At 42.1% G+C, this 17691-nt stretch overlaps 1 protein-coding gene across 2 annotated transcripts in view; it reads left to right on the top strand.

Annotated features, from left to right (window-relative positions):
• The window catches only part of RTN1 (reticulon 1), a 36089-nt gene extending 19847 nt beyond the window's left edge, over positions 1–16242 (top strand). Inside the window, exons 3-9 of one of the 2 annotated variants that reach the window (XM_053474682.1) lie at positions 122–892; positions 13179–13386; positions 13753–13891; positions 14416–14485; positions 15051–15097; positions 15198–15256; positions 15416–16242. In XM_053474682.1, coding sequence (XP_053330657.1) covers positions 122–892; positions 13179–13386; positions 13753–13891; positions 14416–14485; positions 15051–15097; positions 15198–15256; positions 15416–15455 — 1334 coding nt within the window. In that variant the 3' untranslated portion in view covers positions 15456–16242. Of the gene's footprint in view, positions 1–121; positions 893–7359; positions 7561–13178; positions 13387–13752; positions 13892–14415; positions 14486–15050; positions 15098–15197; positions 15257–15415 lie in introns of those variants that run through there. The other variant, XM_053474683.1, reaches the window with a different exon arrangement.
• Positions 16243–17691: the final 1449 nt, after the last annotated feature.

Genomic DNA, 17691 nt, shown 5'->3' on the forward strand with positions numbered 1-17691 from the left:
GTGGGAGGAAAAGAGGAAAAATCGAATAGAGCTAAGAATATCTGCAGTCTTATAAATCGGAGACTTCCTGTTCATTTATAATGTGTGTTTTGTTGTTGTTGTTGTTGTTGTTTTTATCCAGATGGATATACAGAACCATCTGCCTCAGAAAAGCCGACTAAGTACAAGATCTCTGAAGATGAACTTATCAGCGCCATGAAAGCAAAGGAAGAAAAGCAAAGCTTCTCATACGGAAATAGCGAAGAAAGCGAAGCAAGCGCAGAAAGACAAGATCATAAAAGCGTGCCTGTGAAGCCAGACGCACCATCTCCAGGCGATAACGAGGCCTCGAGTGCTGATTCTGGAGACTCCGAGATAGAGTTAGTTTCTGAAGACCATCTGGCAGGAGAAGAGTCCATGCAGTCTGCCTACATGACCTTCAGCCACATGGGTGGACCTCCTCCGTCTCCTGCCTCTCCTTCCATTCAATACAGTATACTACGGGAGGAGCGGGAGGCAGAGCTGGACAGTGAGCTGATCATAGAATCATGTGATGGTTCCTCAGCCTCAGAAGAGAGTCCAAAGAGAGAACACGATTCCCCCATGATGAAACCGATGGGCATGGACATTATCGAGGAAGAAAACGGCTCAAGAACGGAAAGCTTTGATGCTTCGGACTTTGACTTGTGCAGATCGGCCGAGAGGAAACTGAACATGGAAAACCTGGCAGAGTCGGCGGCTTATTTAAGAAGCTCGTACGCTACAGATACGAGGGGAGACCCGCCGCTGATAAAGAAGGACGAAAAGGCGCAGCAGAAAAAGGCAGCAGAACCGTCCGTTCCCCAAAGCCGAGCGTCCGCGAAGCCAAGTGCGGCGACGTCCACCTCTGTGCCGCTTCTGAGCAAAGAGAAAGGTAAATGCAGGCGTTTTCTTTCCTTTGGGAGTTGGGGCAGGAGTTAAATGCCATCTGAGGGCCACATTTTATATGTTTTCTGCTGATATAATGAAACTAATGTAACGTGTGAATTTTTATAGTCATATTTTATAATTGGTATGCGGATGAAAAGATAAGACTAACGTCTTAAAGTTATTTATACATCTTATTTATGTAAATGTTGCCACGGATCAATATATCGGGTGTTTTTTGGTAAAACTTCGGCCCAACAGTCCCTGGGAAGTTCTGCCCAGCGGCATGTAGGCCCGAAATGTATTAAATTCACAGTCAGGCTCACTAAAGTTAGCTCAACTGCGTACATGATCGCGGTTCAGGACTAAGCCAATTGACCTAGAACTCCATTAAACTCGGTATGATTGACAAGACTCGACGGTCAACTGAGCCACCAGTCCAACTGTCAGGCTCTTACGTCGACTAGCAGACCTCCATGACCAGCTTGTTTGCTGACTTCCATGACTCCACTCAGCTTCCAGCCTTGATGACCAACTCGACTTCAGTTATGCCGAACACAATTACAACTCAGCGGCATCTGGACGATAGGCCCGCGATGTCCAACTCAACTCTCTTCCACAAGAACCTGACAGACAAGTTGTAGCTCAAGTTGGCTTTGGCCAAGAGGCTTTGAGTTAAGTCCATCAAGTCACCACTCACACGTCAAGCCTTTGTGACTCGACCGGGCCGTATCTACCAGAAAATTCATCTTCTACCTAAAAGGAGCTGCTGCCGTTGTTCATACACGCCAAATCCCATGGAAGCAGGACACAAGAAACCAAGAGCAGGATATGATCTCTGTCGGTTTGAAATTAAACCAACGAATCATAAATCATATAATTTTATATAGCAGACAGTGTTGATTTGCTGGTCTCCAAAACCCGTTTTTGCCATTATCTATAGAATGGAGCGTGATTTTATATTTTGCTTCATCAACCTGCTTGTTCACCTTTCAAAACATGGAAGCCCCCACATGGCAAAGGGCTTTCCACAGCGGCTTTAATAAGCATTATAGAGTAAACATAACGCCAATTATCCCCGCGAGCTGTCCCCATAGTGCTGATTGCCGCATGTTCCCGTTGCATGTTTAGCAGCGGTCTCTGTGAGGTATCCGCGTTCAGAAACCTGTATTTAATAAGGTTACGGGGTTAACAATGCAGGCGCCAGGGGGTAACGTTACAGGAATCAGGGAGAAACGGGGTAATGCGTCTGAAATTGCAGCTTTCTACCCCGCGTTTATTGCATCATAGAATATAATGGCAGACGGCACCAGAGAAAAGTGGACAAGCCGGCAAAGAAGCCAAGTGGCTACAGGTTAACCCTTTGACTTCCTGGAAGGGGCCCTCGATTTCTTCCCGAGGCGATAGTTCTTTCTTTATTGTTTATCAATCTTTCAACTTTTTGAGGGCCAGCCAGTGGGGGGGGGGGGGTCTGGGTGTTTTCGGTGTTCTATTTTTTTTTTTAGATTTAATTATTTACTACGGCACTTGGGTGCTAATACCTCTTCTTCAAAGAAGAGCCTCTTCGGTTCCTGCACGCCTGGTTGGACGAGCACTAAAAACAAAAACTGTCTGCGCTTCTTTGTTGCCAACTTTATTAGGGTAAGAAGCGCAGACAGTTTTTGTTTTTTGTATACATTGTACAGCCAATACACTGTTTTTGCAGCATGCTTACACCTGTTTGGTAGGCCTCGTATTATACATTTGTATTATTTGAGCCTGTGACTAGCTTAGCACACCGACATTTTTTCTGTTCCCTGGACAAGCACTAAAGCCTTTGATTTATGTAGGTAGATAAATATGTGACAACTGTCGCCCCCCAGTGGTAAGAAGTAGGAAGTGTATCTAATTTTCCCAGCTGCTCTGTTAACCATAACCGTGGCATCGGTGACAGAGACGGCGCTCGTTTCCCTTTAAAGGTCAGAGAAGGGCGACCAACATGAGGAGTGCAGGATAAAGACTACGGGATCTCGATCTGTACAGCTTAGAGGAGAAAAGAGAGAGAGGGGACGGGAGAGAAGAAAGAGACGGGGAGAGACATTTAAATACATAAAGGGATTTAACAAAGGACAGGAGGGAAGTTTATTTCAAAGGAGGAGAAACGTTAGAGGCCATATTCTAAAACTAGAGGGTCAGAGGTTTAGTTGGAATGGAAGGAAGTTTTATTTTACTGAGAGGGTGGTAGATAGGTGGAATGGCTTCCCAGCAGAGTGGTAGAGGGTAATACAGTGTTGGTATGGGATAGACATACGGCTCCTGAATCTAAGACAAGACCAACGACTGATTCAGGCTTGCATCTTTACAGCAGGAGAAACGGGCAGAATAGACGGGGGCCGAATGGGGCCGATCTGCCGGCAGATTCTATGTTTCTAAAAAAAAAAAAAATTTGTGTCGAAGGAGCCGAATCTTATTTAAGGCAAAAATCCTTATCTTCCCAGGTTTAAAACCCTCGCAATCTATAACTGCGCAGCTTCCCGTAAATTCCTTGTTCCTACGATTCCCCCGTTATACGTTTATTCGGGGGGGATTCCTATAAATCCCGAGAAACGGAGAATCCGCTGACGATTCATTTACCTTCAATATTAAAAACCAAATACTCGGAGGAGCCATAAAAAATGCCATTTCCGATAATCGTGCCAAGTTTAGAAATAAATGAATGTTACTGTTAGTTTCTTTTTTTCTTGATTTTCAATGGTTTCAAGCAGTTTTCAAGACAAAGGACTTTTCGTGCTAAAAAAGTGTAGATTAATACATAACATTTTTCCATAATGGGATTTGTGATTCTTTACTGATTTTAATGGAACTACAAGATTTTTAACAAATTAATAATTAATAATAAGATTTAATAATACGATTTTGCATACCGATAATCCACTAAATTTATATTAACTTAATAATTAAGTTAATTATTACGATTAAATTGTTTAATTTAATCAAAATATAGGGGAAAGCGGGTTCCAGGCAGGAGCCATCCTCATTTTTATAACAGCCATGGATTTTATACAACATTTTATAAAAAATACTGCAAAAATAATGTTTTTCTTAAAGAATTTATCAACACATGCGAGTAAAGAAACCTTTAAATGTAGTCTTTTGCAAAATAATAAAATAGGGTTTTTTGGAATCCCTGCTTGAATACAGGTGACTTCATGCGAAACACGTTTTTCCCATGGGTTTCCGTAAGGACCGTTGTAGCCCCCCGTAGCCCTCACCCTGTATTTAATAAATGTAGCTTCCGGCGTGTTTAATTTTAGGGCGTCCGATGCCTTCTGGTGTTAAAAGGAACGAAGCCCTAGTGGGAATTCTCTCTCTCGCTCAGCGAAGCATCTGTTGCCATGGAGACGCAGCCTGCTCCTGTCTCCAATCAATATTTTTCGCTTTGCTCCGATTCTTAGAAGCTAAAAATATCCGTTCTCCTTTCTTAGTCTTTCTGTAAAAAAAAAAAAAAAAAAGGAGAGATTGGGAGAAATGGAAAAAAAATAACTAAGAATATGTTTTCTGCCCAATAAATTGATTAAAATCTAAATACTTAATTTATTAAATAAATATCAATTTAATAAGATTAATTACAGAGGGTTAGAGATGACCCTAGCAGCATTGTGTTAACCCTTCTTATGCTGTCATGGTGCCTTCCCGTTACCGTTAACGTCATATATGATCTGTTGCATCACAGTATGATACAATGATACATTTTTATTTCAGTGAATAGATTCGAGGCAATATATCTCTTTTTCTATATTTGTAAAATCCTTTATAGAAGCAACACGGCATCAATAAATGAATGCCGTTCAAAAGTTTGGGGTCACTGAGCTGTTTTCATGGAAAACAAGGACATTTATGACTGTAACATAATTACAAAATGGTTTCTAACCATCAATTTGCCTTTTTAACTTAAACTTCAATAAATAATAATAAGACCTTGGATCGGCGAACACAGCATGGCATTGCAACACAGGAGTGATGGGAGTGATAAAGGGCCATTGGAACACAGGAGTGATGGGAGTGATAAAGGGCCATTGGAACACAGGAGTGATGGGAGTGATAAAAGGCCATTGGAACACAGGAGTGATGGGAGTGATAAAGGAGCCATTGGAACACAGGAGTGATGGGAGTGATAAAGGGCCATTGGAACACAGGAGTGATGGGAGTGATAAAGGGCCATTGGAACACAGGAGTGATGGGAGTGATAAAGGAGCCATTGGAACACAGGAGTGATGGGAGTGATAAAGTGCCATTGGAACACAGGAGTGATGGGAGTGATAAAGGAGCCATTGGAACACAGGAGTGATGGGAGTGATAAAGGGCCATTGGAACACAGGAGTGATGGGAGTGATAAAGGAGCCATTGGAACACAGGAGTGATGGGAGTGATAAAGTGCCATTGCAACACAGGAGTGATGGGAGTGATAAAGGGCCATTGGAACACAGGAGTGATGGGAGTGATAAAGGGCCATTGGAACACAGGAGTGATGGGAGTGACAAAGGGCCATTGGAACACAGGAGTGATGGGCGTGATAAGGGATCTCTATACTCCTATGAAGAGATTCCATTAAAAATCAGCTACAATAGTCATTTACAACATTAACCCCGTCCTCACTGGAATTCTGATGGACAAAATCTGCTTTTTTTTAAATCGAAAACAAGGAGATTTGTAAGTGACCCCAAACTTTTGAACCGTGGTGTATATTATAGACCATAAAAGCTGTGTCTGGAAATGTTTAGATGTACAGACTGAAACACTGACCCAGCGCATGCCCAGAAAGGTATAAAAGTTTACAACATACAGTATAACGCACCAGAAAAGTAACCCTTCTCTGCATATCCACTTCAAAGAAAACCCATTCATTTCTGCTTTGAAACTTTAAATCGATACTTTTGTTGCAAACAGTTTTTTTTAAAAGTATCAAGTAATGTTCACGCTTGAAAAGGAATTCCCAATTATCCTATAAAATGGCTGTATATGTTTTATAAGAATGAAAAGAATCCCTCCAAATCTAAAAATCACCATTATGAGTATATATCTTATTTCAGAATCTTGCACTTTTGTTATAAATGTAAAATGTTTTAGGATAATGTTTAAGTATTTTACAGTGTGACACAATATAATACGTAGACTAACACTGCAATGATCCCTACTAGGCCTGGACCGGCCAACTGGCACTCCGGGCAAAAGCCTGGTGGGCCGCTGCCTGACATTGCTCCATGCACATTGCAGGGTGGGGCATGGGGCATACCTAGAGGATTTGGTACACGGGGCAGATCCTCTATTTGGAACCCCCTCCCACTTTAAAATGTAAAAACACCCACGCTCTCTCACACTCACTCTTTCACGCTGTTTCACACTCTCTCACACTCCCCCTTTTCCCCCTGACTTTTTCCGTGTCCCTGTCTCCTTTCCTGCAGCTCCGCTTCTTCTCTTGCCTCGTCTTTTTCTGTCTTCTTTCTTCATCCGGTTCCCCCGGTATCAGCTCCATTGACCACAGCTCGCGCAGTGCTTCCTCAAAAGGGCGGAGTCTTCGCACACACCCTGTCTCCCGATTGGAGGAACGAGGAAGTGACTATCCATGTGGCGCGTGTCGTGGCCCCGCCCTTTTGCGGAAGTACTCCGGGAGGCCTGGTCAATGGAGCCTATTCCGGGAGAACTGGATGAAGAAAGAAGACAGAAAAAGAAGAAGCGGAGCTGCGGCAAAGGAGACAGGGACATGGAAGTGGTCGGCGGAGAAGTAGGGAGACACAGAGAGAGACTTGGAACCCCTTTGTGTCCCCCTGAAGTTGTAGCGCAGCCTCTCATATCCAGACTTTTAGCTGCCCTTATGTCATTTGGCGGCCACCACCAGGCCACCAAATCTAAATGATTAACAAATTATTTCCCGGTTGGGTTTGCACAATCAACTGTGTAAGAAATGAAGTTTCCAATTCCACGACAGGTGGAACTGCACCTTTAAACATGCATTTGATAGGCGTATGTCTATATAGGACGTAGACCAAGCCCAAGGGCCAACATATGGGCACCAAACGGGCCAAAATGCTTGTTATCCTCTCTCAAAGACTATGTGTTTCTGTGCTTCCAAGAGTAAGTGACTTGCATTTTATCGGCCATTAGACGGGGCCTGTCGATGGACTCGTTAACGTAATTAGACAGGAAGGATGAGCGCACAATAATGCTGTAAGCCCAGGATGAATAATTAAAGGTGCAGAACACAATATTAAAATCCGGCAAAGCGAATGAATGAGCAGAATGAGCAGAATGCTCTGTATGCAACGCAAGCTCTTATTTACTCGTAAAACCAGGAAGATAATGCTTTTCAGTTGAAAGGCAACCGTGCAGCCTCTCTCTCTCTTTTTTTTTTTCTGGTGATCCATCCCTAAGGCAATCTCATCGCCGCGCTGATTTGCTGCAGTGAAGACTGCAGCGTCTACCGTCTGCCCTCCCCCCTCTCGCTCGTTCTGCTGAGAGCATCAGTCTGTAGCCAGTGCAAGACTGAATCCCTCACCTATTCATGCTTTGGAATGCTGAAACAATAGCCCCGTGTCTCCAAAGTACCCACCAGTGATCCGACAAACCCCCCCCAGGAGATGCAGGCCAGCGCCGATTCCACCAGGATGGAGTGTTTTTGGAGCAACTGGAAATGCCAAGGTATATTTTCTATACATTTTACCAGGGCGCAGAAATAAACAACATCTAACGGGATTTATCTTCCCCAGACATGGCTCCATTTTTATTTATCTTTTAAAATATGTTTTACATTTTTTATTTTTTTTGCATTATCCTATCATGATTTTTTTTTTAATTTTTTTTTTTAAGAATCTTTTTTTTAAGAATTTGTAATCTTATAATACGAAGAGGATTTCCCTCCCCGTGGCAGACACATCTGCTCAACGGTATAAATTCCCGGTGTCGATTTCTATAAAGGGCTGGGGAGTGCTATGTTTTTGACGGGAACAAAGCCTACGGCGGATGATAAAGGGACTCCCTTTGAAGGGGGGGCGCGCCCATCGTAAAATCCACCTTCTACACAAAGAAAAAAAAAAGGGACTGCGTCCGTAACTTTAATATTTCTATGAATATGGGGCCAAGGGGTGATCGTTTAACAGCGTCTTATAAAGAAATCAAATTAATTATTAATATTTTTCTTATTCATTTTTGGGGGGTTTTTTGCGTGTATTCTGCGCTGTGGTTTTTTTTAATGTAAATGAATGAATTTTTATTATTAGCTCTGGGTGTGGTTATGGAAGCTGCCTCCGTCTGTATCACAGCCATATTTTTTTGGTGCCCGGTGCTGTCTGCATCCTTTGTTTTGCTTGTAGAATCCGTTCTTTGCGTTTGGAGCCCTATATACATTAAAAAAAAACATGTATTTAACCACAATCGTTTTGCATTATGGAACGTCTCGTTACCAATACTGCCGTATGTGTCGGTACAGATAGGAAAATGCAGCATCTATGATGTCATAACAGATTAAAGCAGATTCTATGATGATGAAATATATACATATGGACAGTTATATAAGATATATATATAATAGAAAAAAAAATACAAGCTGGTGAGTTCCCCATTTTGTTAATATTTCTACCCAGATTTGTGAAATCTTGGTAGCCATGGTTACAAAATCCATTCTGTAGGTGGAAAAATACGAGACGCACCCTTTACCTGCCTTCACGGCCTAAGCGCCTTGCGAGGGCCCCCATATATACGGTATATATATATATATATATATATATATATATATAATGAGGCAGAAGAAGCATATAGATGATTATTATGGCGTCTGATACATTGTTTATTATAGTTGGATACATTTGTATCTGTAATGAAGGATGTGGCGCTGTTCTATACGTGTGCTTATACCTATTTGAACATATATTCGTTAGTTCCCGTGCTTGTCAATGTCAAGCGGTACCCACCGAAGCGCCTCAGGCCTCTGGTAACCATGGCAACAAAATGTATGGATAGATATTTAAACAAGAGATACCTGAAAATGTAATTAAAAAAAATGTTGAGGAAGGATCATGTCCAGGGTTTATAGTTGGTAGAAAGCATCAGATGGATAACGATGGGTTAACGCCACATGTGACCCTCAAAATATCCAGATACGACCATTTTCCTCTGTCTGCCCCACCCTATACCCAGTTTTAATCTGAACAATGTCTTCGCTGGTTTGGGGGCGATTCTCTCTTTTTGACAGGCCAAATTAAAATAAAAAATGATAATGAAATAAAAAAAGAGGGCCGCGCATGCTGATGTCTGCGTAGTGATGTGCAAAAATGACACGGGGCAAAACGAGGCCTGGACGCGCCCAGTTAAATGACGTACATTGGTTAAAATCCAGTCATCTAAATTGTGACATCCAACGATGAGCTCATAATGTGACATAGTGCTATTGGGTCATTGTCCCAAAAAAGACTTTTTAATATTTTCTGAGTATTCGGTCTAATAATATAATAAGATGTGACAGATATACCGGTAAATACGGGGGATTGACCAAACCACATGTTTAAATATTTCATTTAAAGTTCTATACGTGTCCCACGGTATACTTCATCCAGAAGAAGCCCTACGTCCCCCCTAATGACTCCTCACAGGCATCCAGGATTGTTAGTATTTTAATACACAAAATATTAGGAGAAGTCATATTAATTTTTCCCAATCAAAACCACCATCCAATAGAACGGAAATGTTAACTTGAATATATATATATATCTATATATATATATATATATATGCTACCTCGTATATAGAAACCTCAGATATACCTGCTGGATACCTTAGAATCACATACATTTCTGCTATTGAACACAGCATACAGTTCTAGAATATACATTACCTTTCAGAGGTTTGGGGTCACTGAGCTGTTTTCATGGAAAACAAGGACATTTCCGGCTGTAACATCATTACAAAAGGGTTTTCTAACCATCAATTAGCCTTTTAAACTTAAACTGGGTCAGCCAACACAACGTGCCATTGGAACACAGGAGTGATGGGAGTGATTAAGGGCCATTGGAACACAGGAGTGATGGGAGTGATAAAGGGCCATTGGGACCCAGGAGTGATGGGAGTGATAAAGGGCCATTGGAACACAGGAGTGATGGGAGTGATAAAGGGCCATTGGAACACAGGAGTGATGGGAGTGATTAAGGGCCATTGGAACACAGGAGTGATGGGAGTGATAAAGGGCCATTGGAACACAGGAGTGATGGGAGTGATAAAGGGCCATTGGAACACAGGAGTGATGGGAGTGATAAAGGGCCATTGGAACACAGGAGTGATGGGAGTGATAAAGGGCCATTGGAACACAGGAGTGATGGAAGTGATAAAGGGCCATTGGAACACAGGAGTGATGGGAGTGATAAAGGGCCATTGGAACACAGGAGTGATGGGAGTGATAAAGGGCCATTGGAACACAGGAGTGATGGGAGTGATAAAGGGCCATTGAAGCACAGGAGTGATGGGAGTGATAAAGGGGCCATTGGAACCCAGGAGTAATGGGAGTGATAAAGGGCCATTGGAACACAGGAGTGATGGGAGTGATAAAGGGCCATTGGAACACAGGAGTGATGGGAGTGATAAAGGGCCATTGGAACACAGGAGTGATGGGAGTGATAAAGGGCCATTGGAACACAGGAGTGATGGGAGTGATAAAGGGCCATTGGAACACAGGAGTGATGGAAGTGATAAAGGGCCATTGGAACACAGGAGTGATGGGAGTGATAAAGGGCCATTGGAACACAGGAGTGATGGGAGTGATAAAGGGCCATTGGAACACAGGAGTGATGGGAGTGATAAAGGGCCATTGAAGCACAGGAGTGATGGGAGTGATAAAGGGGCCATTGGAACCCGGGAGTAATGGGAGTGATAAAGGGCCATTGGAACACAGGAGTGATGGGAGTGATAAAGGGCCATTGAAGCACAGGAGTGATGGGAGTGATAAAGGGGCCATTGGAACCCGGGAGTAATGGGAGTGATAAAGGGCCATTGGAACACAGGAGTGATGGGAGTGATAAAGGGCCTCTGTACGCCTATGAAGAGATTCCATTAAAAACCAGCTGTTTCCCGCTACAATAGTCATTTACAGCATTAACCCCGTCTGCCCTTGATTTCAGATCCATTTCATGTTATGTTAGTGGACAGTATACAACATTCTAATCCATACACATATGTAGTTTAGCCTTTTGTCTAGTGGTTTTCATGCCTAGGGGTAGACCTTGGAGAAGGGTGGCATGTGCCTTCTTAGCAAGCTCCAACATGCACGGCAAACTGAAGATAGAACATATGTGTTTGGGGGAGTCTGGAACATGTGTTCTGCTCGAACCACCCCCCCCTATATCGCACGGTTCTTGGCAGCAGCTTCGTTCACTTGGCTGGCATAGCCTAGAAATGACGGAGAGTCTGGAGTATGATAAACCCTGAATGCCTCCAGGGTAATAATACAAGAAACATAGCATCTGCCGGCAGGTCAGACTCATTCGGTCCCATTTCTTGGTCTAGCTATCAGGGACTTTCAAGGAGAGCTGAGAATTTAAGCCCCCTGACTTCACTCAGCATTCTGAAGTCCTGACCCCGTCCGGCTTCACCTGCAGGAAGGGCTGAGCCGGCCCTAAATAAGACATAATCAAAACACTGAGATGTCTTCGATGCATTATGGAGCCCAGACTCAACCCTTATAGAAGAAGCTGGCCAGGGTCGCCCCGTCCATAATGCAGAGTGTAGTCCATCGAAATGACCAGCTCTCCTGGCTTAGTGAATATACCCCACTAAGTGACCCCTGATTTGCTGGTCTTAGTAACTTTTTACACGCCAATCCCTTTTATGAGTATCGGTGTCTTGATCAAGGATATCTTGAGTTTCTGCCAAATTAATATGATGGAAAATGACAAAACCAAATAAAACAGCCCGATTCCGCTTAATTGGGGTTTTTTTTTATTACATTTTAGCACAAGGGATGACATCAGAACTTTTTTTTGGATCCTGTACCAACTTAAGACCTCTTTCAGGCTTGTCTTAGTCCAGGAGTCAGGAGTTTAGAACATTGGGGAGACCAGGAGGAGGCCATCTAGAAATGAGACAAGGATCCAGTGGGGGTTGCTGATGGCATCCTTCCCCTCCTGTGCTTCAGCGGATGGAATACCTCCATACATCACAAGAGTTAACATATATGTTAAGCATTCATTTAGAATGCCAGAGAACACGGCGGTCCAAAGACACTTTTGTAAGCCTTTGGAGAATTAATACGTGTTATGGACACGCAGAGAGAGGGTAACGCAATGAAAGAAAGGACGTGGGGCGGAAGTAGGGAAATAATATGGGAAATTAAAACACCCACCACCCTCTTTACACAAAACGTATATTTTCACTCCTGCGGGATACCAGCCTTTCCTTTCACACGTGGGAACATGTCCATTGCTGAAAATGAGACCTTGTATTTAAATTACAGCCTTGATGTGCGCAAGAAGCAGGACCTGGCTTTACCCGGTATGAGTCATCCTTAATGAAACGGCAGCGCATCTCTGATGTCATAGTCTACATACTGAGCTATAAAGAGGACATCAAAAACCACTGTTTCATGTTGAAATTCTAGGTTATTAAATAATTGCGCATTCCGTAGACTTTTCCAGAAAAGTAAAATCATAAAATTTAACGGGTGCCGCTTTGGCCCATCTGTATTATCTTATGTAGGACCTCAAACCTTTGATGATCTCTCGCTGTACGAAAAACCCTGAGGGTTGTATCGGGCCTACACATATCCATTAGCAGCAAATTTTTGTTTGTTGTCTTATGTTTTAAGGTAGAGAGTCAGTTTTCATTCAGAAACGGGATGGGACGCAGTTAGGTTAAAAATGTATTGCAATAGAACCCATGGGATTTTTGGTCAGTGGTGGTACGGAACCCATTGTTCTCATGTATTAATGATGACGTGTATTCGATCATGGTATAGATATGTTACTGGATGATAGGGTGGAATGTCACGGTAGAAATGGTGGAGTTGGTTGTGTGTTATCATGGTAACTAGGGTTTTTTGTCTTGGAGGCCCAAGCTTTTGTTCAAATATAGGAAGACATTGGGATCCAGTGGTCCAAACCTGTCCGTGGGACATCTTCTGAGCAAGAGAGGAACCTGAGTCTAAGCAACACTGGTTGACCGCCCAAGACAGGGTGGTCTGGTAATTTTAGTTTTAGAATACGGGCCATGGTTGGTCGTGTTTATGGTGGAAGACTCATCCGTGCCGCTTACTGATTCCTTCTTGTCTTCCTTTCCAGCTATGGACCTGTTGTACTGGCGCGACGTGAAGCAGACCAGCATCGTGTTCGGAAGTGTCCTTCTTATGCTCTTCTCCCTGACTCAGTTCAGCGTGGTCAGCGTCATCGCCTACCTAGCGCTCGCTGCCCTGTCAGCCACAATCAGCTTCAGAATCTACAAGTCAGTCTTACAAGCCGTACAGAAAACCGACGAGGGACATCCATTCAAGTGAGTGCCGTCTTCAGGTCAACGACCCGTCCTGTACGTTACTTCCTTTTCTGTTTCTCTCTTGTCACCTCTTCGGAGGTTTATCCTGTGACCCACGGGATGACCATGTTGCCCTGAAAAAAAAGACCATACGTCTATACTGGTTAGAATCGGGTATAGGCAAGTATTCTAAAGAAAACGAGGCGGCCTTTGTGGAGGGCGTGAGTATTATTTGAAAAGCTGAATGGGGGCACCAGCTGAGACAAATGCGTCTAATTTGCATGTCAGTAAGCCGTGGAACCCCAAAGAGAATCTCGGTGTTATGTTAGTTTTCTACAATATCAGCACTTTAATTCATTAAAAATAAAACGAATTCTCCTTTTGCAGGAACTTCTTGGATGTTGAAATCTCTCTTTCCCAAGAGCAGATCCAGAAGTACACAGACTGTCTCCAGGTCTACACAAACAGCATCGTGAAAGAGCTGAGGAGACTTTTCTTGGTACAGGATCTGGTGGATTCACTGAAAGTACGTTTGATATTGGATACATGTTGATTTTACATACTAAAGTCTCAATGCTTGCATGAGTATGATGGGATTAAGCACATTAATTGGTGAGGTTCACTCTAATGGGGCAAAACTGGTCTTATATTACACAAAATTACAAATTAGAACAGCAAATAGTAGTAGATGCTTGTAGCGTTATAGTGAATTCACAGCACTGGGAGTGTGGATGACCTTATAATATGCCATGCGGCCCATGGACGGGTAACCATTCCCAAAAGGCTAACTTCATTTGGTTTAAACTCAAGGTTTTTAAATAACTGTTTCAGAAATAGCATTAGCTCACAAGATCATGAAAATTAAATCTATTTTACTATGTCTGGAAAGTTCCTACGACTACCCTCTCCCCAACTCGGAGATCTGATATCTGGAGCGATCGATGTAAATATGTAACATATAGTTAATCCAAAAACGCGGCTTGTGTTATGGAATACGATACGTGTAATAGCTATATCCTTTTTTCCCTTTTTCCTTGTTAATTTCTATAGTTTGCTGTCCTCATGTGGCTACTGACATACGTCGGAGCTCTCTTCAATGGACTGACACTCCTCATCATGGGTGAGCCGCCACACTTTGTTATTACGGGTTGAGCGGTTGGGACGTTTTAGTTTACATACTGACGTGGGTGGTATGGAAGTTACATTCCAAAAACCGGCCATCGTCTTTACGATGAGCCAGTCTGAGCTCACCAGTCCAGCTGACGGCTGTCTCGTCCGCCATTGAAGTGGTCAATCCTGGTGTGCTTGATGGCGTTTTGGGTCAACGTGTCTTCTTGTACAGAATCAAGGTGGCTTAACGTAGCCAACTAGGCTGGTGGCCAACTAGTACCCCAAAATCTATTTGTACTTTTGATTATTAAGGGTCTTCACGAATCCTGGGATCCACAAATCCTAAAATGATTACATTTTAACCCCTTAAGGACAATGGGCGGTCCCTAAACCCATTGAAAACGATGCAAACGGGCTTTATCACTAAGGGGTTTAAAATGTATTCTAAATAAACTCATATTTTTCCAATTTTTGCCCTATAGTTCACGTGGGACTCCAACACACAAATGTATTATATGCCGTGCCTTATGGGTCTTTTAAAAATATGTATTTTTATTTTTATTTATTTTTTTTAGCTGTGGTGTCGATGTTCTCTCTCCCAGTCGTGTACGACAAGTATCAGGTAAATGGGGAAAACATGATTTATTTGTTTTAAAAAAAACCCCCCAACTTTTGGAAGTTACTTGCGGGGCTAACGATCGGAAACCGTTGTATCTTTCCAGGCACAGATTGACCAGTACTTGGGACTTGTGCGGACAAACATGAACATGATTGTGGCAAAGTAAGTTATAATTAGTAACTTTTTAAAGCATAGCCAATACACAACAAAAAATATGTGTATTCCTATTGGCCAAATGGATGGTCTTACAGAAGAAACGCTAAACATTTGTAGCCTTTTTTTTTTTTTAACATCCCGCTAAACCTTTCATTTGATCTTCAGGATCCAAGCGAAAATCCCAGGCGCCAAACAGAAAGAATAAGAAGCGTCCGGAGAAATCTCCAGCATTTGGTGAACTTTGGTGAAGTTTAACATGTAAAACAGCTGTGTGTGCCCCGACACCTCACTTCCAAATTTACCGCACCATCTCGATCCACCGACAGCGTCCCGACGTGTATCCGAATAACAAGAGCAGCTGTTTGGACCTTTTGCCTCTACGCTCATAGAAAACGCGCAATCAGCCGTGTCAAGCACTCCAGTATAGTGAAGAGATACAAAGTGTTCTAGATGTGTGTTTTTTTTTTGTGTTGCTTAAAAAAAAAAGTGCATGATGTTGGAAGCTTAAGTACCGTTTCATCTTTTTCTAAATTAATAATTATTATTATTATTCATTTTTTATTTAGTGTTCTTTCTGCTCCTCTTTGCCGGCGCTTCTATAACTTTAAATGTGATGTGTGGCTAAGGCTTCAAGCTTAGGGCACTGATGTACAAAGTTGCTTCTTTGTCTCTGGGCTGCTGGTTGGATGTATCTCGAATATATATATATATTTACGTAGAACTGTAGACCGATGTTTCGTGTTTTTCCAGCACAAAAAAGTGAAAACCGTGTACGGTACTATCCGTTTTGTATGAATAAACTTGCTGTACTCCTGTTGTATGGGATTGCAAAGCAAATCTACGTGTATGGTATCTAGAAACGGTCCAGCTTGTCAAATTTATTACAATTTGTATGACATTCTCTGTAGTTCCCAGTGAACTTATGGACTTCTGAATATTTGCACTTATTATGTACTTGACACTGAATGCATAAATAAATGTTACTAAACCTATCGGGTTCTTATTTGTTGAGCTTTTTAGAATCCGTATTAAACGTCTTGTCGTCTTCTTAAGATCGGGGACGGGCATGGCTCATCTGGACCATTCGACCGTAAAAATTATTTTTTCTATTAATGATACGGAAATCGTGCTTATTTTATCTTTCCTTGGTGGTTTCGTAACCTCGTGGGGATAACCGGGAATTGTTGGCCAGAGTTTGCGTTTTCCACATTCCCCGTCTCTTCTAGATTCTGTGAATTTTGGTTCTCGGAATGCTTTTTTTAATTTTATTTAATTTTTTTTTATTAACACAGAGCACGGGAAAAAGAAGATAAATGCCCTGCCTGTAATTATAAAATATGTTATAATAAATATAATATATATAATAAATATAATATATATAATATGATAATTATATAATGTATCTAATATAAAAAGGTTTTTTTTGAAAACGTAGATGAAGAAAGGGGGTCAACTCGTGGTAGCCGAGACAGGCAGCAGCCCGTGGCACAATTAGCAGCAGCGAAACACGTTCTCTCCTTCTCACTGATCCTTCCAATGGCTGCCCGAACCAATCAGAAACAATCAGCAACTTAATAGATCAGAGGATATATGGGCATTATTTTGCATAAAAATCTCATTTAAAACCCCATTCTTTTTCTTGATGTGCTGAAACGATTGAGTTTTCTGTACATTTCTAATAGCGACTTAACCGGTCTAATATTTCCTCCCCGGAGCCAGCCGGGCCTGCGCTCTGCATATAAGGCAGATAAAGAGAAATGAATTTTTTTCATTACCTAAAATAACACTTTTTTGGCTGAGTAGAACCTATTATTCATTTTAGAGTTTTAGGCGGAAACATTAAATCATTATGTTTCTTTGGCATCAACGCGGTGATCTCTCGCAGAGCTCGAAGGCAGGTATTTGGCGTTCTTTCGAAGACACATTCTTTAATTAAGAGTTATACATGAAATTGCATATTTTTATTATTAAAAATAATGACTCAATTTTCAGCAGAATATACAGATGAAGCTACATGTGATGGTGCACGGTGTGTATTACTGTAAGGTGTTAGAGTGAGTGTGTATTAGTAAATAGTGTTAGTGTGTGATGGTGTCAGAATGTATTACTGTACGGTGTTAGAGTGAGTGTGTATTAGTAAATAGTGTTAGTGTGTGATGGTGTCAGAATGTATTACTGTACGGTGTTAGAGTGAGTGTGTGTATTAGTAAGTAGTGTTAGTGTGTGATGGTGTCTGAGAATGTATTACTGTACGGTGTTAGAGTGAGTGTGTGTATTAGTAAGTAGTGTTAGTGTGTGATGGTGTCTGAGAATGTATTACTGTACGGTGTTAGAGTGAGTGTGTGTATTAGTAAGTAGTGTTAGTGTGTGTTGTGTCTGAGAATATATTACTGTACGGTGTTAGAGCGAGTGTGTGTATTAGTAAGTAGTGTTAGTGTGTG

The sequence above is a fragment of the Spea bombifrons genome, chromosome 9 (genome assembly GCF_027358695.1).
Source record: "Spea bombifrons isolate aSpeBom1 chromosome 9, aSpeBom1.2.pri, whole genome shotgun sequence".
In the NCBI taxonomy this organism is placed as follows: Eukaryota; Metazoa; Chordata; class Amphibia; order Anura; family Pelobatidae; genus Spea; species Spea bombifrons.